At 42.1% G+C, this 27,938-nt stretch overlaps 1 protein-coding gene across 1 annotated transcript in view; it reads right to left on the reverse strand.

The window, feature by feature from the left end:
• il1rapl2 (interleukin 1 receptor accessory protein-like 2) overlaps positions 1 to 27,938 on the reverse strand; it is a 390,498-nt gene that overhangs the window by 354,946 nt on the left and 7,614 nt on the right. The window contains exons 3-4 of the mRNA XM_069896180.1: positions 12,372 to 12,558; positions 10,697 to 10,850 (exon numbers count right to left, since the gene is read on the reverse strand). Of these exons, the coding sequence (XP_069752281.1) occupies positions 10,697 to 10,850; positions 12,372 to 12,558 (341 nt within the window). The remainder of the gene's footprint in view (positions 1 to 10,696; positions 10,851 to 12,371; positions 12,559 to 27,938) is intronic.

Genomic DNA, 27,938 nt, shown 5'->3' on the forward strand with positions numbered 1-27,938 from the left:
CTCTTTGTAAAGAGTTTGTACTTTATCCCCGAGTCTGTGTGGGGTTTCCCTGGGAGGCTTTGGTTTTCTCCCACCATTCAAAACATAATGGGGTTTTAGATCAATTGCGTGTAATTGGGCAACACGGGCTCGTGGGCCAACAGGGCCTGTTACCACGCTACATATCTAAATTTAAAATTTAATTTAATAAGGTAGAAAAGCAACGTTCCCACATAAAAGATGTGACAATTATTAAACATTGATGCTATGATTTTATTTTGTCTGTTAATTCACCCGTGAAGAAACTTGGGATCTTTTTGCAACATTAAATGCACATATAGATGGAAGTGATTTTTGTACTGGCACAACATTCTGGTGAAGATATAAAAGGATGAACATCTCTGTTGATATAAACTTTCATTAGCAGGAGATGATCTAATGTGAAAAGGTTAGGAAGGACACCTGATGTGCATAAATTGGCAATTGCTTTTCCTACATTACAACAGTGCCAGTTCATCAAACAAAGACTACATTAGCTGCAAAACACATTGGAGCTTCTGGTGACAGTGAGAACCTCCTTTCTTCCACATTCTGAGCCAAATATTTTGATTTTATTTCCTCCACAGCTAGAAAATAGAATAGATGTGTGAATGCAGCTCAGACCATCAGACGAACAAGCCATCCTCTCTATTGATTCTATCTTCACCTTCCTCTGCCCCAGGAAAACACCTAACATTAAAGGACACATTCCACTCCCATACAATACTCACACTCCCTTCACCCTCCCTCCCCCCCCCCCCCCCACTGACCAGGCAGAGGATATATCAGTGAAAACTGCACCTCCAGATACAAGAAAGTTTTCCTTCCTGCTATCATCAGACTCTCAAACGAGCCTCTCATAAGTAAAAGATGATGCTGTTTAACATATTATTTCATTTTTCATTAAACCCTGCACTTTTATCTTGTGTGATTTTACTTTTGTTTCAGTGTAGCAATGTCTTTACACTCTTGCTCTTATTATTTTCTTTGGTTATTTTATTTATATTTTCAAATCAACGACAACACACAAAATTCATCAATTACATAAACGTAATCTTAGCATTCGATGTTGATTTTGAGTAGCAAAAATAAAAAAAGAACAAGAAAAGAAAGAAAAACAAGCACTAACCTTCCCCACCTTCTATTCATCCAGGGAAAAATAAAGGAGAGAATAGTCAAAAGAATGGAAGAGAGAAAAGGTAGTTATCAAAAAGAAAAGAAAGAATTGCTTCTTGTCACTGCTTTTCACTGTAACTTGGTGCTTGTGACAAGCAATTCAAGTTCAAACAACATTCAAATTGATTAAGAGACTTTTTGCACTACTTGCTTATATAAAGATTGAGGGGAGATCTTACAGAAATGTATAAAATTCTTAAGGGATTGGACAGGCTAGATGCAGGAAGGTTATTCCCGATGTTGGGGAAGACCAGAACCAGGGGACACAGTTTAAGGATAAGGGGGGATGTCTTTAAGGAATGAGATGAAAATTTTTTTCCCTCAGAGAGTGGTGAATCTGTGGAATTCTTTGCCATAGGAAAAAGTTGAAGCCGGTTCCTTATCCATATTTAAGAAGAAGTTGGATTTGGCCCTTGTGGCTAAGAGGATCATGGGGTCTGGGGAGAAGGCAGGTACTGGGTACTGAGTAGATGATCAGCCATGATCAAAATGAATGGCGGTGTAGGCTTGAAGAGCCAAATAGCCTACTCCAGCAGCTATTTTCTATGTAACACATTTTCTTCCGTCTGGGCCCTCTCCACCCAGATGACATTAACATAGACTTCTCTGGATCTGATAACCTGCTTCCCTTTTTTCCCCTCCTCCTTTCCAGTTCCTCTCCCTTCCTTCCCTTTCTACTCACCTAACCATCCCTCCTGCCCCTCATTGCTACTGTCTCCTCCCTTCCTTCTCCATCTATTATCTTTTGCCTTTGTCCCCTGTGCTAGTATAGATCTATCACCAATGTACATAGTGTATATAGTTACTGTATCTAGACTGTGCTTACAGCGATTGGCTGAGAGCTAAGCCACGCCTATTGTCTGGGCCTTAAAGGGTTGTGTCCCTAGCCAGGTCGGATCATTCCGGACTGGTCGGCCACCTGTGAAGAGCTCCTGTCTTTTGCTAATAAAAGCCTTGGTTTGGATCAACAAGTCTTTGGTTCTTTCGACGAGCTCTACAATTTTATTAGCAAAAAGAATTTTTTTTGAAAAAGACAGGAGCTCTTCACAGGTGGCCGACCAGTCCGGAATGATCCGACCTGGCTAGGGACACAACCCTTTAAGGCCCAGACAATAGGCGTGGCTTAGCTCTCAGCCAATCGCTGTAAGCACAGTCTAGATACAGTAACTATATAGACTATGTACATTGGTGATAGATCTGTACTATCACATCCCCCCACTCTATTTTTTTGGATGCCTGCCAACATTCTTCCATACCTTGATGAAGGGCTGAAGCCAGAAATGCTGGTCAAGGTTATTTGTGTATATCGTAAATATATACAAAATGTAATAATAAATGCAAAAAAAACCCAAATGTATACAGTTGTTTAGCAGTTGATGGTGACAGGATACAACTGTTCTTGAACCTGGTGGTACAAGCCTTCTGCCAGACGCATAACGCAGGTGAATTAGTCATATGCGTGTATCTGGGTGGCATGGACTCATGGGCCGGAAAAGCCTGCTACGATGGTGTATCTCTGAATTTTATAAAAATCAGCTTCTACCAGTGAGGGCAGATGCGGCCATGTTTCAGCATCTATATAACCATATAACCATTTACAGCACAGAACAGGCCAGTTTGGCCCTACTAGTCCATGCCGTAACAAATCCCCACCCTCCTAGTCCCACTGACCAGCACCTGGTCCATACCCCTGCAGTCCTCTCCTATCCCTGTAACTATCTAGTCTTTCCTTAAATGTAACCAATGATCCTGCCTCGACCACGTCTGTTGGAAGCTCATTCCACATCCCCACCACCCTTTGACCTTGACGATGTAACTTTTTCACTGGCCTAAGTTAAGAGTATCAGCCTACAATCCTGTTTTTAAGTCTCCAAAGTGAGATGTTAATTAAAACAATTGAATTGTACCAGAGATGTCTGAAATTTATTTTATACCTTCTTCATTCCTTCCTGTTTTAAAATGAAATCAAACCAATCTTTCTTCTTAAAATTTTATTGACGGCAAATCTTAAAGTTTTCCAACAAATGGTGAAGAATTTATAATGGTTAAATTTCCTCTCAGAGCACTGTGCAATTGTGGCTTAGCATTTGCCTCCTGGGAGTCTGCTTTTGACCTTGCTGGGTATTCAAGACTTTCTTCAGATAACAACAGGATGTCAGCTCTTCTTGTCACTGCACCAATATTAATATTGGAAGATTTATGTTAGCATTGCAAGGCAGGATTGCTCCAATATTGAAAATGTGCTGATCACGCCTCACCCAATTTATATCCTTTCTGTTTACAGCAGACACTGCACATAAATACTGTCATGTTGCATGTATCCAAAAAAGAGGAGATATGAATTTTTTCTCAGTTTGGTTCTACAACATTCAGTCATGGGTTATATAAAAGAAAAGACAAAAATAATATAATACAGATAGTCCCCAACTTACAACCGTAATTGGGACTGAAGGATCAGTCGTGTCTCAAAATGGATACAAGTCTGAATTTTGCCCACGCATGTGGAGTACCGAAGTATTAAAGCAAATTTTTTAATCAAATGTTGACCTTGATAATCTACAGCAGGGATACAGAGCCAAAACTTACTTTGTTAGTTGGCATCCCGGGGTCAATAGGCTGGGCACAACCATCTTGATTCCTGTGCACATGCATTAGTCTTCGGTTGGAGCATTCATGAGAGTTAAACGCCCTGACGATATTGAATTCACATCCTTAACTCATGCACACGCGCCAATTGATCTCCAATATGCGAACCCACCACGTATGATCCAACCAAAGACTGGAATCAAACTGGCTGCACCCAGCTGATTATCAAAGTAATTATGCACATTTTGGCTCTTACATGCCCTGTATCTCTATTATGGTTTGCCTAATACAACTTAAATCACATAAATTTTATATAATCTTATATATTTAATTTTTAAAAAAATCATATGTGTGGATGGATGCAAGCCATATAGGTCATAAGTCGGGGAGTACCTGTATACTACATCTGTTTTCACTGACATGTATCTTTGGCTTGGCATCGCGGACGAAGATTTATGGAGGGGGTAAAAGTCCACGTCAGCTGCAGGCTCGTTTGTGACTGACAAGTCCGATGCGGGACAGGCAGACACGGTTGCAGCGGCTGCAGGGGAAAATTGGTGGGTTGGGGTTGGGTGTTGGGTTTTTCCTCCACTGAGGAATTAAAAGGAGTCATCAATAGAGGTCAGCGACACAGCAATTACTCACCAATAACCTGCTCATGATTACCAGTTTTGGGTTACATTTCACTGTGACTACTCAGATCCAGGACTCAGATCGACAAGGACCAAAAATAAAATGGTCCATGGACTAAAAGGTCAGGTAAAATGGTTATTTTTGCTATCAAGGCAGCATTGGACCAAGTGTAATGTGAGGATCCTGTCAAAGGAATGACAGTTGGCATCAAGGGAAACGCTGTCTGAGGTTTGCAGATATACCTCTTATGACGTAAGAGGCTGTGGTTCTTGAAGATCAATCACACCTCCAGGAGGTTAATATGTTCAATTCCATTTGCAAATCTGCAACAAATGAAGCAGGCCATGCCCACTTTGAGCAAGAACCAACTTCTATCACTGCATCTTGGTAGATGCAACAATGAACTTGAACTTGGGAATATTGAAGAAGAGGCTGTTGAAGTTTGTAACACTCATTCCACTGAGGTATCAATAATTATCTCCAGTAAGGGAATCAAATGACCAATCCTTCATGTTATGCCATTTAGATTAAAGTCACCTAATGGAAGTTCAGTAAGTGCATCATTCACTTCCATTATCTTGGGGCAGCATTGACCCAACACTCAACCAGTTACCTAAGTCCGGTATTAACAAGAGCAGGATGGGATATGGATCTACTGTGGTAGGTGAATCACCTCATGACACCAATTAGTCTTTTTGCCTTCTACAAGATGTTAAATACTCTGCACTTACATGAAGCTTAATAGCATTGAAGACACTGCAGTCTCCCAGATGGACTCTCCATCAATGACCTTAAACAATGTATGATTGAGACCACTTGCCAAGGCCTTACCACTGGAACCTCTCAAACCAATGACCTCCGCCATCAAGAAGGACAAGGAAAGAAGGAAAGCAGGAACAGTGCTTCCTGCAAATTACATACTATCCTGCTTTAGGAATGTAAATCGTCCTTGGGTATAAAATCTGGAACTCCCTATTCAACAGCATTGTGGGAGATGTTTCACGGGATCTGGACAAGCTGGTAAAATGGGTTGAAAAATGGCAGATGGAATCTAATGCAGAAAAGTGTGAAGTGTTGCAATTTGGAAGGACAAACCAAGAAAGGACATACTTGGTAAATGGTAGGGCACTGAGGACTGTGATAGAACTGAGGGATCTGGGAATACAGATAAATAATCCCTGAAAGTGATATCACAGGTGGAAAGGGTTGTAAAGAGAGCTTTTGGCATATTGGCCTTCATAAATCAAAGTATTGAGTATAGGAGTTGGGATGTTATGTTAAAGTTGTGTAAGACATTGGTGAGGCCAAATTTAGAGTATTGTATGCAGGTTTAGTCATGTAACTACAGGAAAGATATCAATAAGATAGAAAGAGTGCAGAGAAGATTTACTAGGATGTTGGCCAGACTTAAGGATCTGAGTTATAGGGAAAGGTTACACAAGTTAGGACTTTATTCCATGTAGAAGAATGAGGGGATATTTGATAGAGGTATTTAAAATTATGATGGCGACAGACAGTGTAAATGTAAATAGGCTTTTTCCAGTGAGGGTAGATGAGATACAACCAGAGGACATGGGTTAAGGATGAAAGGGGAAAGGTTTAGGGGAACATAAGGGGGAACGTCTTCACAGAGTGGTGGGAGTGTGGAATGAGCTTCCAGCTGAAGTGGTGAATATGTGCCCACTTTTTACATTTAAGAGGGATTTGGACAGGTACATGGATGGGAGAGGTATGGAAGGCTATGGGCTGGATGCTGGTCAGTTGGACTAGACAAAAAAAAATGGTTTGGCACAAACTAGAGAGGCAGAAGTGGCCTGTTTCTCTGGTGTGATTGTTCAATTGTTCCAAGGACTACCACTGATCATGAATGCAAATTCACCCTTTCAAGGACAGTTAGTGATGGGCCTTGTCAGCGATGCCATGATATCAGAAATGAATAAATAAAAACAGATCAATGGATCCAGTTTTGATTTAGTATTAACAGCAACTTATGGGCCATATAAAGTGCTTCTGTGATCTTCATAATGGTCAAAAGTATTTCAATGGTTTTGAAATGTACACACAGTGCAGAGATACTATTAATAAATCAACTCTTTTGGAAATGTATCAAGTGTATTTTGCTTCTGTCAATATTTTGCCCTGATAGAGTGAATATTATGTGAAATCTAATGCATTGGGGAATTCTATATTCTTCTCAGCTTTCACTATCTGATAGTGTGTCAATGCCAGGATACATTTAAAGATCTACCTCACCACAGGAAAGTTGATGCTTACATTTATTCCTACACAAGTTTCTACCCATCACTTCACAAGCAAAAGAATACATTGACCTGAGCAGTAACTGCATCAAGTTTCTAAAATTTCCCAGAAAAACTCCTTGTCCAAAATTCAGACTGTACCCATGAGAAAGACAAGCAACCAAGCGGTCTTCCCAGCTCCTGTTAGATCAATTTGTAAGTGCACTGAGTCATGCAGACCAGACAAGCTTAATTCTGCCAGATGATATAATGCCAACTGAGATAGCAATCTAAATATTGTAGTAAAATTGGAAGAAGTGATGCCATGGATCCCCTCTCCAAATACACTTGGTTTTGGAATCCCACATCTGTTGCCATTACTTCATCCTGCAAATTTAAAATAGCCAAGAGAATGAGGTTAAGTTTCAGTTCTGTCATCAGAGACATCAGTGGGAAATAAAGCAATGGACAAGGGATGGAAACCTACAGTGTCAACAGTCAGGCATCTGCCTACATTTTGCTCATATCTTGTTGAAGGGCTTAAGCCCAAAACATTGGATTTGTATCATTATCTTTGCTATATAAAGTACACTTTTTGCCCTGCTGAGTTTCTCCACTGTTGTGTTTTTACTTCAATCACCGTGTCTGCAGACTTTGGTGTTTTACTCAATGTCAACAGAGCCTCCCATTCAGCACATTATTTCAATCTAATTCCCTGCATTTCATGGTGAAAATTAACATCTACAAACAGAACATAAACATTCGGAATTAAACAGGAGCTTGCAGAGGCTGTAATTGTACTGTAAAATACAGAAGTGCTGCAAAAACTCAGAAGGTGACGTAGCATCTCAGAAATAAAGGGTAGCTACCATTTTAGGCATGAAACCTGCATGCAGGTCTGCTGAGTTTCTTCAGCACTTTTGTATATTGCATAAAATTTAGGAGGATTCAGTTCCTCAAACATGCTGCGTTATTCAACAAGGTCATGGCAGGTGAGTTTGCAAACTCAATTTTGCATTCCACCCTACCCCAGTCAAACTTTTACCCTTTTTCAAGGATCCATCTACCCCTGTTTCAAAAATGTCTTGGAGAAAGAAGTTACATAGACATATGACGCTCAAACATTTTTTTTTAAATCTCCTCATTTTGTCTCAAATGGATGAACTTTTATTTTATAATGTATGGATTTTTACTGGCATTCAGTTTTCCCTTTAAGCATGAGGGTTTCTGCCATAACAACATTTTAACCATTTTATCACCTGAAGTTCAGACATTTTATTAATTTAGTGTCACTGAAGTTAATCAAGCTAACTCTCTGCTCCAGTAACCCAGGATGGTTTGGATTTCTGGTCCGGTTTTTGTGGAGTTTGAAGTCTCCCCATAACCCAGATCCTTTCCTCCCAGTGTCCTCCCTTATCCCAAAGGCAAGTTTGTTGTTCGTACAAAATAGTGGCTGTAAATTTGCTCCGAGTATACAGTACATTAATGGACATGCGAGAGAGAAAAAAAAAGGTTGCGGGGAAATAGGTGGAGAGAGGGGAGAGGGGTTTGGTGAATGAGATGGACAGGATTGTTCTGAGATCCAACAAAGATTTAGTGCCCTTCAAAGGAATTGTAAAATATATGCAAAAATATATAAAATTAGAATTCCACTTATCCTTTTACTGATTTATCTTTCTACTATGCCATCCAGATTCTAGCTTCTTCACTCCCCTGAATGATTATCTTACCACAGCCCCAGTCATTGAAGTGGTCATTACACTTGTCACTTTGTTCTCACTCTCCTACTTCGTACTGTTGTCTTCATGCTGGAGTTAACTTGCTGGACTGCTCATGAAAGATACCTTTCCCAATGTACCAGGTATCATGTGTGTTTCTAAAGTTGCACTTGAATAGAACAAAGATCTAATTGGTCCAATTGGAGCTCCAGCTCCAGCAGGAACACTGAGCCACATCAGCCCTCTTGATACTAAAAGTTTATGCATAAAATGTCACACAGATAGTGAACATGGAATGGCTTCTACTCCATGTTTGGACTGATACCTTTGATTATGTATCAGAAGCATCTGTTTCCACAGTGTCAAACCAATAAAGAAGTAAAATGTTACTTTGAATCTTCCCAGTTTGTGAAACCACAGTCATCTCATTATTTCCCATATTCATGCCATTGTTCTGATTCTGTGGCAAGTATTCTTGTAAGGACTTGAAAGAGTGCCAGGGAATTTGAGCTGTAGGTTTCACTCACCTATACATGTGGGGCAGTTCACAGCCGCCAATTTCCATCAGCCTGCCAAAAGTTTTCCTTCAACCAGAGAACAGAAATACACCCAATATATTAAAAGACACTTCCCACTAACCGCCGTACTCTATTCACACCCTCCCATCAGAAAGATTCATAAGTGCGAGACAGCTATCGGACTCCTGAATGAACTCCAAAATAGTAGATTTGTATTTTGCTGTGAAAATCTGCAGATGCTGTGATTATAGTAAAAACACAGAAATGTTGGAGGAACTCAAAACGTCATGCAATGTCCATTGGAGGTAAGGATAATATTCCAAAATGTACGCTGTATATCTTTACCACCAATGGACGCTGTGTGACTAGCTGAGTTCTTTCAGCATTTTTGTGTGTTTTTACTTAACTTATGTTGCCTTTGCTCAGTACTGACTGATCTTTCTTTAAATCTACTCTTTTGCACATTAGTACCATGTCTTCCTTATTGTACTATGTATCAGATGTCTACTGGTCTGCTCAGCAAACAACCTCCATCACTGAATTTTCACTACATTGACATTGAATTGGAACTTAACCTTATACCAGTTAATGACATGGAAACAGGCCATCTCGGCCCTACAAGTCCACCCCGGTTCACTCAAACAACTCTGCTAGCTCCCCCCGCCTATTCTCTGCCCATAACCCTCTAACCCCCTCTTATCCATGTATATATCCAGTCTCCTCTTAAATGAAAGAATTGACTCTGCCTCAACTATTTCCTCTGGAAGATTATTCCATTCAGCCACCACTCTCTGAGTGAAGAAGCATCCTCTAATATTTCTCCTAAAATTTTGCTCCCTTACCCTCAACTTGTCTCCTCTGTTTCAACCTCCCCTGCTCTCAGGGGGAAGAGTCTACTTGCGTCTAGTCTATCTATTCCCTTCATAATTTTAAATACCTCTATCAAATCCCCTCTCAACTGTCTACATTCTAATGAATAAAGTCCTAACCTCTTCAACCTTTCTCTGTACTCTAGGTATTTTAAGCCAGGCAACATCCTTGTAAAATCTTCTCTGCACCCTCTCCACCTTATCTATATCCTTCCTATAATTTGGAGACCAGAACTGAACACAATACTCCAAACCTGGCCTTACTTTAAACAGTCGCAGCATCACTTCCCACCTCCTATACTCTATGCTATGATTTATGAAGGTTAGCATACCAAATACCTTCTTAACCACCCTGTCAACATGGGAATCCACCTTCAAGGAACGCTGCACCACAACTCCAAGATCTCTTTGTTCTTGTGCATTCCCCAATGTCCTCCCCTTTACTACATTTGTCCTATTTTGATTATTTTTACCAAAATGAAGCACCTCACACTTCTCTACATTAAATTCCACCTGCCATCTTTCAGCCCAACTCTCCAGACAAACCAAATCCCTCTGTAATCCCTGAAAACCTTCCTCACTATCCACCACTCCCCCTATTTACATATCATCTGCGTATTTACTTACCCAGTTAACCACCTCATCATCCAAATCATTAATATAAATTATGAACTACAGGGGATCTAGAAAACAAACTCGGAAAATAAAACTTGATAGCCTGCTGTGATTATTTTTTTCTGGTCCTATAGAAAAATCATCAATCCCAGCCAATATTGTACAAAATGCCACAACACACATAAACACACATCAGTCACAACACAATAATACTGGTGTTACTTTTCAAATGAACAGGAAATGCATTGCTATTTAATCCAAGGCTGAATTGTTAAATCCTGGATGTAATTTTTTTTCCTGATCATAATAAAAATGAAAACACTCACCTGTAACAATTAATTCAATCGTTCTTCTCACCAACTTGTCCTTGTATCTCAGCTCACAGGTATAATTCCCCAAATCCTCCTCTTGAACTTCTTGTATCACAAGGATGTTTCTCTTTTGCAAGATGTTATCCCGCCATGATTTTGGCAAGCATTCCTGTTTGAACAAGTCAATGAACAAAGAACTCATGTATTTCACTACAATGCTCAATAATGGTTTGTTGGAGGCATTTCTTCCATACAACTTGATCTTGCATTTTTTAATCCAAAGGAATTTCTGAGATGGATCTCACATAAATGTTCCCCAATCCCCTGAATTTAATTTCTCCTGAACTAAGAGGATAAGCATTGTGGTCCCGAATTCCGGCAAGATCTTGAATGAGTTAGTTAGGTGATGTAGGTGAATCAGAAGTCGCCCCTCTACTTATAAAACACCTGACAGCTGTGGAAGTCCTGCTTTCAGCTTTGCTGTCTGTCAAAGCTGTGGATGCTTTCAAAGTTTCTGATTGTCAATGGAAAATAAATATAAAAACAACATTTTATCTTATGTGTACTGCTCTACTGTGCATTTATTCTGTAGAGCAGCACTCTTTAATTTTTTTATCGCCACAAAAGAATAAAGAATATGGTGGATCAGAAGGAAATCACAAAAATCTGTCGACACCATGGTTGAAGTAAAAACACAAAATGCTGGAGAAACTCAGCTGGTTAAAGAGTGTCCTTTATGTTGCAAAGATAAAGATACATAACCAGAATTTCAGGCTTGCTCCTTGCCTGTAACCCTTGCTGCTCTCAAGCTCTATGACCATATACTCACCCAGACTTGATTCAATAGCCATAAAACAACTTATTTTCCATCTAGGCACACTCCAGCCAGATGGCATTAACATTGACTTTACTGCTTTCCACTAAACCTGCACATCTTTTCTTTCTCCTTCTCCTTTCCTGTCTTTCCAGTTCTTCCACCAACTCAGTCCTCCTCCCCCCCATCGCTGCTGTCCTCTCCCTCTTTTCTCCACCTATCACTTCCTGCCTTTGCCACTCCCTTTCCCTCCCTACTCTTTTGTTCGGATGCCTGCTGGCATTTTCTCATACTTTGATGAAGGGGTCAACCCCGAAACATTGGTTTTGTCTCTTCATCTTTGCTCCATAAAGGACACTGTTTGACCTGCTGGGCTTCTCCAGCATTTTGTGTTTTTACATGGTCAGTTAGAAGATACCTTGATATTGAGAAAATGGGATCAACCTTCGACAATAGAATATTATTTTTGGTTCAGACAGTGTTTGTGGAGAGTGAAACAAACTTCATGTTTCAGATTGATGATCCTATACTGTGCTTTAGTGTTCTATGTCCTAAGGTGGTCAAGAAATGCTTCAAAAATATGTGACACTGAGCTACCTTAAAACCTACTGAAACATTCAACCACCTGAAAGAGCAAAACCAAAGAGAAAATGTTGGCATTGAAATATTCAGTCATACACTGTGACTTTAAAAGTATTATCAGACTCATGATAACAAGTAGTAAGTGTGTGAAGAGGAAGTGACCAACCTCTGGCAGATATTTAATCATGTAGAGATTACATTCTTTTTAATGAAAGGAATGCTGATATCCATTTGAAATGTCAGCAATGTTATAGCAATCGGTATGATTTATGCAAGCAAAGCTATTGTTTTTACCTTGTACCAAACAATATCAGGATCTTGATCAGCTGTGATGAAGTCTTCAATGTCTGGGCAAAAGATCTCTTTGCTTTTAGTAATTTCAGCTTTCTCCATATTTCGGATTATGCTGTTATAGCAGAGTCCAGAGTCATTTTCAGCCACCATCAAGGACATCGACACCTTCATACAATATGTCGAGTTTCTGCAAAAAGGTAAAAACTTCACATTTCTATTGTCATACCAGAGAGTTGGACTATTAAAACAAGACATCAATAAACTTTTAGACAGGATTCTGACTTACAGGCATTCAGACATAATGGTAACTTCTCATTATTGGGTCCTCAGTTAATGACCTTCAATCCAACTTTGTAATAAACAAGGCATTGATGAGAAGGTGGCCACAGGAATCAGGCCACCTTGGTTACAATGGAAAACATCAATATGCTCCTAATGATGACTGTACGTATATGTTGGATATATGATTACCGTGGCCCAGTTAGCAGACCAGTTAGCCCAACACTATTACACTGTCGGCAACTTGGGTTCAAATCTGGGACTGTCTGTAAGGAGTTTGTATGTTCTCCCCATGACCACCATGGGTTTTCCCTGGATGCTCTTGTTTTATCTCCCATCCTCACAAAATATATGAAGCTGGTAGGTTAATTGGGTGCAATTGGATGGTATGTGTTTCAATGACTGGAATTGGCTTCTACTGTGTTGTAAATAAATAAATGAATGTTACATTTAGACTGGCGCTGTACTGTCAGTGTACATGATCTAATCTGGATGAGTTACCAGGGCATGGATTCTGCCTGTAGAATGTAGTAAATTGTGATCAGATATCAATTCATACAGAGAAAGATTAAGAATTAGCTGACAGAGGAAAGGATCTTAACAAAGCAGGTACTGTAGTTTTAGCCTTCTGCAGCCTACTTTTGTCACCAGATACCAACTCCAAATGATTTCCCTTTCAAATATCAGGTTCAGATTTGTTGTAACTTCGAGACAACTGAATATTGTAGACATTTTGCTCCAGTTTATTTTGATTTTTATTCAAATATGATAGAGGAAAACCATTGTTTTTTCTGCAATCAGTTGCAAACACATCTCATTCACCAAATAAACAAGATCACATGATCTTAATATTTTAAGAGTGTTGGCTTTTTCCATCTATTCATGAAAATATATCTCATGGGTATAATATAAATAAAAAAATGGACTAATAATATAGTTATTACAATTTTCATTTTGGGAAATGAAAAATGGACTAATAATATAGTTAATACAATTTTCATTTTGGGAAATGAAACTCAATATGTGTTGACGATCCACATAGAACTTTCTGCCCCAACTGAACCCATGGCACATGGCTCCATTCCAGACCAAAGTATGGGTGATCAAGGGGACAGAGAACAGGTACATGGGTAGAGAAGGTTGACAAGCATAGGGGCTACACATTGGGGAAAAGCACAGGCTGACGTAGACAAGTTAATTGGCATGGACAAGGTTCCAAGTTTTAAAACTTTACAACTGTGTAATAATTTAACACCATTCCTTGCAATGATTCGAGCAGATGGGCAAAAAAATGTTGGACCAGTAAAATTGGAGGATTATGATACACTGTACTCCACTTTTTTTAGGGGCTCTTTGCAGTGTGCATGAATAATTTAAAATTCTTAGCTTGCTGGTAAGTCATGCACAACAGGAGAGAAACACAAACAGATTTACACTGAGTGGACAAGATATATGGCTTGTATTTGTCAAAATGAAATGAAAAATACCCACATTTAACCCTCTAAGACAAACACATATAAACCACATAGCTTCTTCCTCTTTCCTATTGCACTTGGGAAAGAAAAATAAACAGCAGTAATGTAAAATACACGTGTACATCGTGGTGAATTCGGCAGCTGGTTCTCTGCAACCAATAACTGGACATGCAAGATTGAAGAAAAATAATAAGGCCTTCACATGCATAGTCACAGAATAGAACACATTCCCAGGAGGGGCTGGTAGAGATAGAAATGAACTTGGAATATTGTGTGCAGCAAGGACTTCTGTAAATTGAAAGGTAATGCAAACAAAGACAAATTGATAATGGGCTTTAAGCACTGCACCTTGAAGATTCAAGGTCAAAAATCTTAGGATTATTTATTCCAAAGGAGATTTTATGTCAAACATGCTGTATTTTTTTAAAAGTACATTACCTGTATAGCCAGTGCGATCCAGATATTACAGTGAATAGCAAATGACTTCCTCCATTCAATAAGGTCACAACTGATCTGAGTACAAATTCAGTTCTGTACTTATTTCCTTTCCCCCCCCCCCAACTTATCAAGAATCTCTCTCTCTCTCTCTCTCTCTCTGCATTAAAATATTCAAGGACTGCTTCCACCACACTTTGAGAAAGAGTTTTTCAAAGACCTTGAGAGATTAAAAAAAAACCTTACCCCAGATGGATAATTCTTTATTTTTAAAGTGAAATAAAAACAGGTGTGGATGAAGTCAGTGGGTGGAGGGAAACAAATTCAACATTTCAGGTTAAGACCCTTCATCAAGATCAGTCTTCAAGAGGGTCTTGATCCAAAGCTGTGACTCTCTGTTTCCCTCCACAGATGCCTGACCTGCTGAATTTCCCAGTTCTTGGCCTTTATAGTCTCTTGTGTTCCTTACTTTGAAACAGTGACTCCTATCCAAATAGAACCATAAAACCAAAGGAATGACTTAAATTCCAGCAGCCTAAAAAGTTGCAAAGCAGTAGGCCTGAAACTGCAGAATTAAAGATACATATTGTCCATCACTATAATATAATTGTTTTAATCAGTAAATGTTTTTCTTGACTTAATGCAAATAAAAATAAATTATAAATTCTGAAACAGTGATAGCTAGTGCATTGTGGTTTATAAAATATAAAGAATTCAACATTGTAAAAGCTACTTGATGAAAAATAATTATTGGAATATAGAAACAGGATATGAAATTCCTTACTTTTTGTTTGGCCAGGACCTTCAAAATCAGATGTTTTATTCTGAACTCTGTAATGAAAAGAAGTTACCAGGCAGGCAGTGGAATAGAGTCATTTTTGATTAAAGTCCTCTTGAAGAAGCTCCCTAAAAGTGGCCACACAAGTAGATCGGGTGGTGAAGAAGGCCGATGGCATGTTTGCCTTCATTGGGCAGGACAATGAATACAAAAAGTACGGAAGTCGTATTGTGCCTGGATTAAACTTTGGTCAGGTCACACCTGGAATAGAGTGTGCAATTCTGATTGCCCCTTAATAGCAAGGAGGTGGAGGCTTTGGAAAGGGTACAAAAATGGTTTAATTGGTTCACCAGGATGCAGCCAGGCTCTTTTGGCTCATGGACCTAAATACCCCAATTAACCTACGTCCCCTGTATGTTTTTGAAGGATGTGAATGCGAGCACCCATTTTGAACCCTATGCAGACACCGTGAGAACATACAAACCCTTAACAGACAGTGCTGTATTTGATCCCAGATCACTGATATTGTAACAGCATTGCTCTAACTGCAATGCAAACCCTTATGGGGAGAGATGGGGCATTTTCTCTGGAAGGGCATGAATCTAAGGGGAGACCTGATAGAAGTTTATAAAATGATCAGAGGCATTGATAGGGTGGGCAGTCAGATTCTTTTCCCCAGGATAAAATCGCCTCACACTGAAGGACATGCATTTAAGGTGATGGAGGGGAAGTTTAATAGGAGATGTGTAGGATAATGTTTTTACACAAAGTGTAGTGGGTGCCTGGAATTGGCTGCCAGGAGTAGTGGTGGAAGTAGATACAATAGTAGCATTCAAGTGGCTCTTAGATAGATGCCTGAATATGAAGGGGATGCAGGGATACATATCAGGTGCAAGGACCAGAGTTTTAATTAGATTTTCATGTTCAGCACTGACCTGTGGGATGAAGGGCCTGTTCCTGTGCTGTACTGTTCCACGTTCTATTAAAATAGAAAACCTGTGCTGTTAAATTACAGAGTTCTTAACCTGACAGAGGTTTCCAGCAAAATTGAGATTTGATGGTGTAAAACGCTGATGTTTTACAATTCTGTTCTAAGTGAATTAGTATGGTTGAGAAAATTGCTTCATTGCACAAGTGGTAGAGAGAACAGTTTACACTGAACAAGTAAACACAATTCTCACATCCCTTCTGTTGTTCTTGGCAACAGTGAAATTTAAGTGTCTTTAACAGCCCTTCACACCATTTGGGCCATGACTAGAGTCTGAAGGCAAAGTCTGCTCCATCGTTGCAGGAAATAAACATTTCTCAAGAAGAAGCAAAACAATGCTCTCGCATCCCTTCTCAGCAAACATGGCACAATTTGCTGTTGCGCTCTTTGGCAGCATTCACATTTCGTGCCCTGAGAGGTTCTCGCCCTCATTTGTAAAATCTCCTTTAAGGGTATCATTAAATAATTTCTTCTGGTCACATGACAGATTACCATTACAATTGGCTCTGATCAACATATTTATCACATTTGCGACACTTATCGCACCAGTATTTTTTTTAAACCATGTCGTCTGCAGGTATCACAAAGAATTGATAAGCTAAGAAGAACATATAATATCACTCCTCAGCGTCTCTTTCAGAAGAAAACTTGCTTTAAATTTGTTCCTTTAGCTGAGATCGGCACACTGAGTGATTATCAGTCCATGGGTACAACATTTGATCTTCTAAATAGAGAGGGAATGGAGGGGGGGAGGTGACGAGGGTGGGGGGCTGGAGGAAAGGAGATAGAAGAATAGGGAAAGAGAGAGTGATAGGGTAAGGTCCTGATGGAACCAAGAGAACTCAATGTTAATGCCATTTGGTTGGAGAGAGCCCAGACGGAATACAAGAATAAAAATGTCAACCATGCATGTAGTGATGGAGTGTTTTGAAAGGCTGGTATTGAAGCATTGGAGTTCCTGTCTGAGCAGCGACATGGATCCATTACAATTCACCTATCATAGCAATAGGTCTATGCCAGATGCCGTCTCACTGGCTGTACACAAAGACCTGGAATACCTGAACAGCAGAGGTGTATACATCAGGATGCTCTTCATCGACTACAGTTCAGCATTTAACACCATCATCCCCTCAAAGCTGATCAGCAAACTCCAAGATCTGGGACTCAACATCCCACTGTGTAACCAGATCTTTGACTTCCTGACCTACAGACCACAATAAGTGAAGATTGGCAAGAACATCTCCTCCACAATCTCCATCAGTACCAGAGAACCACAGGCTGCGTCCTTAGCTCCCTGCTCTACTTACTTTTCACCCATGATATTGTGGCTCGGTATGACAATAACACCAACTACAAATTCCCTGATGATACCATAGTAGTAGGTTGTACAAAAGAAGCGATAAGTCAGTATTCAGGAAGAGACTGAAAACTTAGCTGAATGGTGCACCAACAATAAGCTCACACTCAATGTCACCAAAACCATGGAGCTTATTATTGACTTCAGGAAGGGGAAAACCAGATGTGTATGATCCAGAGATCATTGGGGGATCAGAGTTGGAGAGGGTGAGCATATTTAACTTCTTCGGACTCACTATCTCAGAATATCTTTCCTGGAGCCAACACACCAATGGCATCATGAAGAAAACACGTTGGCTCTTTTTAAAAGTGTCACTTTCTCCAGGGGAACACAGCTTTGCATTTCCATGTTCCAGTGCGCAATGCTCAGGCAGGAGTTGGATTTCCACATAGCTGCTATGCATTCCCTGGCTACTGTCAATGCGAAATTCAACAGGAGCACAACTTTAGTGTGGGCCATCATGTCTTGCCACCCTACCTTCCCCATCTATTCCTCAATTGGTGGTGGTGTGGGGGGGTGGGGGGTCACGTGGTAGCAAAATTAGGCAAATTCAAGAAAAGAAAGCAGCCTGAGCGCTGGCCGCCGTGTCGAGACAAACCAATAAACCTCTGATATATGTTTCACACCTGTGTTGTAAATGTCTTCAATGTCATGTTTAACTGTGGTTAGTTAAGTGTTAAATGTTGAGGGTGTGGTGGGGGGTAGGGTAAGAAGGGGGATGGAGCAAGCTCAAACTCTGCAGAAAACTGTATAGAATTGAGAAGTCAATGCTAAACGTACAGAGATTGTAGGTAAAATAGGGTATTTGTGTGGCACGGGCCACGGGCCAGAAGGGCCTGTTACTGCTATATGCTGTATATATGTACTAATTTTAATAACATAAAAAATTTAACATGACAAAGCCCAGCCACTTCACATTAGCACACGTTATTTTTTATTCAAATCCCGATAGTTTTCTTACTGATTAGCAGTTAGCAAGTTTACATGTTTACGCTGTGACCAGTTATTTTTTGGCACTACCTTGCCTGCAGAAAAAAGAATCTCGGGGTAGTATGTGAAATTTATATACTCTGACAATAAATCTGGAATCTGAGATCAGCTCCCATATTGCTCAATGTTGTCTCAATTTAAACAAACATTTTCACAGTTCACCTTCTGGTAACAACTCCCATCACCTGCACTAACCTTATCCACTCTACTCCTTCCAAGTCAATCCCAGTTGAGGCTGAAGATTTCAAATGACGATTTTGAGAGCAATTGTTTCCAACTTACAGAGAATCCATTTCTATAAAGTTCTCATGAATGGGACCCTTGCATAACACAGAGTCACTGTGTATACCTTCTCATTTATCATAGTTGAACTGATTAAAATCAAACATACAATATGGCAGCGCAGGATGAGACCATTTGGCCCTTGGTCTCTGCGCCAAACATGATGCCCACATTAAACTGAAATTCTGCTGGTTTCACACGATCCATCTCCCTTTGCAATACACATACATGCCGGTGAAATTCAGCCAGTCACACAGCATCCCTAGGAAGTAAAAGATAACATTTCTGGCCTGAACCCTTGCTCACTCCTACATTTACTTCCTAGGATTCTGTATTTTTCCAGCATATTTATGTATCACACTTGATCCTAGCATTTGAAGATGTTCTTGTTTAAATTTATCTCCCTCTATGCATGTGCCCATCGCCAAGCCTAGTATCTTAGCTGCTTTTCCCACAACTCCGACAGCCTGCTCCACTCTGATATCAGCGTAACTGTACAAGTTCCATGTATATGAGGACACAAATTGAGATGATGGGTTATTTCAAAATAAGAAAGGAATCTAAAATGTAAAAGTACATCTTCATCCCAATTCAACCTCTTCTCTATTGAAGAATACAATTGATTACAAAATCTGTTCTCGCTGCTCATAATAAGTTCAGGTCATGATGCTCTTGAAATTAGAATAATTATTTTAAATGTCTGAGACAAATTCCAGATGTTTTCACAGGAGCAGCTTTTTCCAGTCTGAATTTTCAGTGTGATATTATAAAATGTTATGATGAATAGTTTTTGGATTTTATTGTCCCTTAATTGTTTCCCTGTTAAATCTGATACTATTAAGGGTTTTCCAGTTCACTTGGATAATGTTTCACAAGAGGACAAAAAAAAACCTTTAACTGGCTAATAACTTTTGAATGTGACAATCGTGTAACTCCCAAGGTAAATATTATTATAAAGATCAGCAAATCTGAATTTTTTCTATTGGACGTGACCTTCCCAGGATTCATTTCATTGGATTGCACACTACCAGAGCTGCTTTCCTGCTGCTGACACAGACCAGTGGCGAGCAGGGGGGTAGAGACATTGCGCTCCCGCGGGGATCAACCGACCAGTCCGACTACTGCCAGCTCCGTAAAGGCTTTAAGCAACCTGTTAATGGAGCCGATTGAGGTTTTATTTAAAAATTTTGTGACAGCGAGGTCTGTGCCCAAGATGGTGGTGCCTATGATCTGCAGACTCTGGGGACGCAGGGCACCTGAAAAAATTTGGGGGGGGGGGTGTGGGGGTGGGAAACACCCCCAGTTTGAGAAGGAAAAGCAGAGGAGATGGCTCATGGGTCGGTGACCACGGCAGCAGACCAAGGAGGGGTTGTGTGGCTGAAAAACATACAGGGCGCGGTCCATAGGCCACTCGAGGTGAGGATCTTGTGCAGGCTGCTTGTGAGTGTGGTCAAAGGATTCACATCAGACAATGGACTGGTGGAGACTGGCTGAAGGGGTACCAAGTACTGGAACCAGGATGCGAGAGTGTGCCGAGGGTGCTGAAGGCTTCCTGATTGCGTTGGAAGTTCAGATCTGGAGCTCGAGCAGCTGATAGTTTGGACTGTGTGGCTGAAGGGGCTTCAATAGAGCTGGAGGAGAATCCACGATGACTCTGAAAGATTCTCTTTTCCTTCTCTTTCTCTGACTGTAAGAGGTGCTTCAGGCAATTTCTACCAATGCCAAATCTGTCTGCCTTATGGCAGATGAAGCAAATTCTGTGTAACACTGTACTGCTTTTATTACATGACAATAAAGAAATCTTATACGTGTGAATGGGTATTGGCCAGCATGTGGCATCTCAGAGCATCTCCGTTTATAAACTCATGTTTTGGATACATGGATTTCAAGCAGGATGGCAAAGTGTGAGTATTAGTGGCTTCAATTTGTGAGTGAGGACAGCAACAACCAAAGAAGATTTGATTTGAGAAAAAAATGTCCTAAACCAATCAAATATTGGACTGTGTAGATTAAAATCTTTCCACCTCAAATCAAACCCAGATTTTCCCTTGGCAGTACTCCCCAATCAGCATTGTATGATTCAATATAGTATTCCAGCTGGCCTGTAAAAAATCTCTGACAGTAGGGGGGTGGGGGGGGGGAGGAGGGGGGAGAGAGAGAGAGACAGAGGTGCCTTTGCCATTCCATTCAATTACATGCATGTTGTGAGGATTCATTAAATGTACATTTTATTATCATATGGGCTTGTTGACAAATCTATTTTTAATTCAATCTGGAGTTGAAGCAAAATACTGCAGATGCTTGGAAATCAAAAGATAACACAGAGAAAGTTGCTAAAACATCAGGTCAATGAATCACAGAGCACCGAATGGACTCTTTGTCCCAACTCATTTCAATGCATAAAAATTCACCCCCACCCCTGTCAATTGTACTGTGGACTGTGCATTATACTCTTCTCAAATTTGTCCCCTTGATTTCAATGGAAGGAACTTCAAATTGATGCCATCATTCAGCGCAGTTAGCACCAAATCCCACGATAAATTTCCAGGTAGCTGCGAGCACCAGGCAAGCACAGGCCACTGAAGCAAGTGCTGAAAGCAACTAGCAGGCCAGGCAGAGTTTGAGGGAAGAGAAAGAAGGTCAAATTTCAGTTCATTGACCCTTGGAAGTTCTGAATTTTAACAAATTTAGACATATAGCACAGTAACAGGTCATTTTGGCCCATGAGCCTGTGCCGGCCAATTAATCTACACCACCCGTTCAAATGGTGGAAGGAATCCCAAGCCCCCAGGGAAGACCCACACAGACATAGGGAGAACATACAAACTCCTTAGAGACAACGTGGGATTCGAAGCCTGGTCCCAATCTCTGCTGCTGTTGTGCTAACCACTACACCAACTATGCCACCACTAACACCAACTGTACTGCCTTCTGCCTCCATTGAACCTCCCTACCCTGCTGAGAATTCTATGTTTACATTACCCATCTCTGCAACTTGTCAGTCTACCTTCTACCTGCCTGTCTGAATGCAGGGTCTACGGGAGTGCAATTGCCCATCTTCGTCAATTCCTCAAGATTAGGGATGACTCACTTCCAGTTTAGTTTTATGGGCCAAAAGGTGGCAGACGAGGCCAATGTGAACTGTTGCACAGCTGTGCAAGGAACTGCCTGAAGGGGCAAGTAAGTCAGTTGTTTATGAGGTTCCTGCCATGAAGGAGCTCTCTCTACACACACATACACACATATAATGTATATGTAGATATACATACAGCCACATGTATATGAGTACAGTATATACACACACATATATATAAAACTCTGATGCAGGGGTCTAATTTCACAGCACCATTCCGTCTCGATTTTGCGTGGTCATTTACCAAGGATTTGTCGGGGTCCTTGGGAATACAGCAAATGCAGTAACAGCCAGAAGCATCTCAATGGCCACTTTTCAAAAAAGCTCTTAAGCCAAACTGAATCCTTTGACTGATTAGCTTTCTGAGTCACTGTGTAATATTATCTTCTTAATCAATATTGGATGCTAAAAACACAATATATTTATGCCAAAATATAACTGAGTATATCCAATTCAATTAAGCTCCTCTGACGATAATGAACTGAAGAAGAATTGAAGGAATTCCTATTGATGCCTGCAAGACCTCTCAAGGGCAGAGTTGTTAAGTACCACCTAATGTTCTACTGAAAAGGCCATCCGTTAATAATCACCAATGAAGGCTCTCCTTTTTGCTTTATACTTATGGGAAAAAATCATTTCAAGCTTGATCAGTCTCTTCAATTTATATACCTTAGCTATCAAGGGAAACTGTGAAATATGACTGCATGCTGTCAAATCTGATTCCAACCACCAGAGTGGAAACATCTTTTCCTGTTTCCTCCTCTGCTGTGCTTTTGCTATAAGTCTCTAGAGCAGGAAGAAATTCTGCTAGTTACTCAATCTGAAAGAACTGTTCACTGGTGGGCCCTGTGAAAGCTAACTAAGCTTTTTTTTCCCCTCCATTTCACTGCACAAAAGGAGATACACCCACTATTCTTCACACACTGCATTTACAATAGAGATGCATGGCCGCAATATAAATCTTCACCCACACTGTGACAAGCCTTTCCATCATGGATAGAGCATAATTTGACAGCATAAAATGAACCATGAATTGTCTTGCTTTTCCTCAGCATTTCCCAGCCAGCAGACTCAAAGAAGCAATCAGTTTGTTAACCCAATACTACTGCCCAGAAATTCAATCAGACAGAGCATGCTTACAAGAGAAAAATTGCAGAGGTAGGCCATTTGGACGATCATGTTTGCTACACTATTCACTGGCATCATTGCTTGCTTTTTTTTTACCTCACTGCCATTCTCCAGCATTAACATCACATCCCCTGATATTCTTTATACTGCCTAAAATTTGTCTGGAGTTGTGAAAGTAAAGCGAACCATTGCACAAGCCCTCTCTCGCCCCACCTCAAACCCCCAAACCCCATTGATGCCATCTCCACTTACTGTTGCCTCAGAAAATTGAAGGAGTCACCTCACCCCAGCCTGGCATTTTTCTCCCTCCCCCCTCCGGGAAGAAAAGTGTGAAATAATGCAAAACCAGACTCGAGGAGAGGTTTTTTTCACCCCACTGTCATCAGAATCCTCAAAGAACCTCACACAAGTTAAAATATGTTCCATTCAAACCAATGTCACTTTGTTACACTTCAACACTGTTTTATTTGCTGTACTTAAGTGTAGTTTGACTTGTTGGATAGCACGCAAAACATTTTTTTTACACTACATTAGTTCATCATCTGCCCCGATCCGGGCAGAGAGTGGGAGGCGGCGGCCCCAATCCAGGCACAGGGTGAACTGCAACGACCTCGGCCCCGGTCCGGGCAGTATGGACCGACCTAGGAGGGGAGGCAGGCCCCTCCAGCCCGGGTAAGAAACCTGCATAGGAGAAGGCCACTCCGATATAAAACCTACGACCCAAGGACCTCGCTGCCACGTCCCAGCTTGCTTGGCCACGACACACGAACCATGGGTGTAAAGGGTGGGGCCAGTACTGCGCGCACTGCACTCCACCTAAAAGCTCCTTTGCGCAGGCCCGAGGACAGGTCCACGTCCTCCCCCTCCACGTCCTCCCCCTCAAAAGATGCTCACAAACTCAAGCTAGCATGCTGGAACATCAGAACCATGCTAGACAAGGCTGACAGCCACCGACCTGAACGTCGGTCTGCCCTCATTGCACATGAACTCCTCAGACTTGACATCGACATAGCCGCTCTCAGTGAAGTCCGCCTGGCAGATGTAGGCAGCCTCCAAGAACGCGGCGCGGGCTACACACTCTACTGGTCTGGCAAGCCTTCGGATGAACGACGCTTATCTGGTGTAGGCTTCATGGTCAAGAGCTTCATTGCCTCCAAACTCGAAAACCTTCCGACAGGCCTCTCGGACCGAATCATGTCCATGCGACTCCCACTTCAAAACAAGCGTCACATCACCCTCATCAGTGTCTATGCTCCAACCCTCCAGGCGGAACCAGCAGAAAAGAACAAGTTCTACACCGACCTGCGCAACCTCATCCAACGTACCCCTACAGCCGACAAGGTTGTCATCCTGGGCGACTTCAACGCTCGTGTCGGCAAAGACTCAGAAACCTGGCCAGGAATCCTGGGCAAGCATGGCGTCGGCAAGTGCAACGACAATGGGCGCCTCCTGTTGGAGTTCTGCGCAGAACAGCGACTTGTCATTACAAACACCCTTTTTCAGCAGAGGGACAGCCTTAAGACCACCTGGATGCATCCCCGATCCAAACACTGGCACCTCCTGGACTACATCCTGGTGCGAGAAAGTGACAAACAAGATGTGCTCCACACCAGGGTCATGCCTAGCGCGGAATGCCACACTGACCACCGGCTGGTTCGCTGCAAGCTCAACCTTCACTTCAAGCCAAAGCCCAGGAACAATAAAGCCCCCAGAAAGAGGTTCAATGTTGGAAACCTGCAGTCAGACGAAGCGAGAGGAAACTTCCAAGCAAACCTCAAAGCAAAGCTCGACGTTGCAACCCGCCTCACGGACCCGTCCCCTGAAACCCTCTGGGATCAGTTGAAGACTATCATACTGCAATCCACTGAAGAGGTACTGGGCTTCTCCTCCAGGAAAAACAAGGACTGGTTTGACGAAAACAGCCAGGAAATCCAGGAGCTGCTGGCAAAGAAGCGAGCTGCCCACCAGGCTCACCTTACAAAGCCGTCCTGTCCAGAGAAGAAACAAGCCTTCCGTCGCGCATGCAGCCATCTTCAGCGCAAACTCCGGGAGATCCAAAATGAGTGGTGGACTAGCCTCGCCAAACGAACACAGCTCAGCGTGGACATTGGCGACTTCAGGGGTTTCTACGAGGCTCTAAAGGCTGTGTACGGCCCCTCACCCCAAGTCCAAAGCCCGCTGCGCAGCTCAGACGGCAAAGTCCTCCTCAGCGACAAGATCTCCATCCTCAACCGATGGTCAGAACACTTCCAATCTCTTTTCAGTGCCAACCGCTCAGTAAAACATTCCGCCCTGCTCCAGCTCCCTCAACAGCCCCTAAGGCTAGAGCTGGATGAGGTTCCCACCCTGGATGAGACATATAAGGCAATCGAACAACTGAAAAGTGGCAAAGCAGCAGGTATGGATGGAATCTCCCCAGAAGTCTGGAAGGCTGGCGGCAAAACTCTGCATGCCAAACTGCATGAGTTTTTCAAGCTTTGTTGGGACCAAGGTAAACTGCCTCAGGATCTTCGTGATGCCACCATCATCACCCTGTACAAAAACAAAGGCAAGAAATCAGACTGCTCAAACTACAGGGGAATCACGTTGCTCTCCATTGCAGGCAAAATCTTCGCTAGGATTCTACTAAATAGAATAATACCTAGTGTCGCCGAGAATATTCTCCCAGAATCACAGTGCGGCTTTCGCGCAAACAGAGGAACCACTGACATGGTCTTTGCCCTCAGACAGCTCCAAGAAAAGTGCAGAGAGCAAAACAAAGGACTCTACATCACCTTTGTTGACCTCACCAAAGCCTTCGACACCGTGAGCAGGAAAGGGCTTTGGCAAATACTAGAGCGCATCGGATGTCCCCCAAAGTTCCTCAACATGATTATCCAACTGCACGAAAACCAACAAGGTCGGGTCAGATACAGCAATGAGCTCTCTGAACCCTTCTCCATTAACAATGGCGTGAAGCAAGGCTGTGTTCTCGCACCAACCCTCTTTTCAATCTTCTTCAGCATGATGCTGAACCAAGCCATGAAAGACCCCAACAATGAAGACGCTGTTTACATCCGGTACCGCACGGATGGCAGTCTCTTCAATCTGAGGCGCCTGCAAGCTCACACCAAGACACAAGAGAAACTTGTCCGAGAACTACTCTTTGCAGATGATGCCGCTTTAGTTGCCCATTCAGAGCCAGCTCTTCAGCGCTTGACGTCCTGCTTTGCGGAAACTGCCAAAATGTTTGGCCTGGAAGTCAGCCTGAAGAAAACTGAGGTCCTCCATCAGCCAGCTCCCCACCATGACTACCAGCCCCCCCACATCTCCATTGGGCACATAAAACTCAAAACGGTCAAGCAGTTTACCTATCTCGGCTGCACCATTTCATCAGATGCGAGGATCGACAATGAGATAGACAACAGACTCGCCAAGGCAAATAGTGCCTTTGGAAGACTACACAAAAGAGTCTGGAAAAACAACCAACTGAAAAACCTCACAAAGATAAGCGTATACAGAGCCGTTGTCATACCCACACTCCTGTTCGGCTCCAAATCATGGGTCCTCTACCGGCACCACCTACGGCTCCTAGAACGCTTCCACCAGCGTTGTCTCCGCTCCATCCTCAACATCCATTGGAGCGCTTACACCCCTAACGTCGAAGTACTCGAGATGGCAGAGGTCGACAGCATCGAGTCCACGCTGCTGAAGATCCAGCTGCGCTGGATGGGTCACGTCTCCAGAATGGAGGACCATCGCCTTCCCAAGATCGTGTTATATGGCGAGCTCTCCACCGGCCACCGTGACAGAGGTGCACCAAAGAAAAGGTACAAGGACTGCCTAAAGAAATCTCTTGGTGCCTGCCACATTGACCACCGCCAGTGGGCTGATAACGCCTCAAACCGTGCATCTTGGCGCCTCACAGTTTGGCGGGCAGCAACCTCCTTTGAAGAAGACCGCAGAGCCCACCTCACTGACAAAAGGCAAAGGAGGAAAAACCCAACACCCAACCCCAACCAACCAATTTTCCCTTGCAACCGCTGCAATCGTGTCTGCCTATCCCGCATCGGACTTGTCAGCCACAAACGAGCCTGCAGCTGACGTGGACTTTTTACCCCCCTCCATAAATCTTCGTCCACGAAGCCAAGCCAAAGAGTTCATCATACAATAAACCTGAACTTGAAAAACCTACTGATCATATGAATATATTAAGCCACTGACATCTACAACCCTCTTGGGTCGATAGATCAGAAAATTCCCAAACTTGTATGAAGAAATTTCTTCTTGTCTGTCCTGAAACTTGAAGTTAAGACCATTAGACATAAGAGCAGAATAGGCCATTCAGTCCACTGAGTCTGCCCCATTTAATCATGAGCTGATTCACTCAGCCTCACTGCCCAACCTTCTCCCCATAACCTTTGATGCCCTAGTTAATCAATAACATTAATCTGTCTTAAATACACCCAATACTTGGCCTCTACAGCCTCCTGCGGCAGCAAATTCCATAGATTCACCGAGCTGTAGCTAAAGAAATTCCTCTGCATCTCTTTTCTAAATGCACACCTTTCACTCCTGAAGTTGTGCCCTCTTGTTCTTGCCTCTGCCACTATGGGAAACAATCTTTTCTACATATTCATTGTCCATGCATTTCAGCATTTGAAATGTTTCTCTCAAGCGCTTCTCATTCTCCTAACTTCCAAGAAGTACAGGCCAAGAGCTGTCAAACACTCCTCATATGAT

The sequence above is a fragment of the Narcine bancroftii genome, chromosome 8 (assembly GCF_036971445.1).
Source record: "Narcine bancroftii isolate sNarBan1 chromosome 8, sNarBan1.hap1, whole genome shotgun sequence".
Taxonomy (NCBI): Eukaryota; Metazoa; Chordata; class Chondrichthyes; order Torpediniformes; family Narcinidae; genus Narcine; species Narcine bancroftii.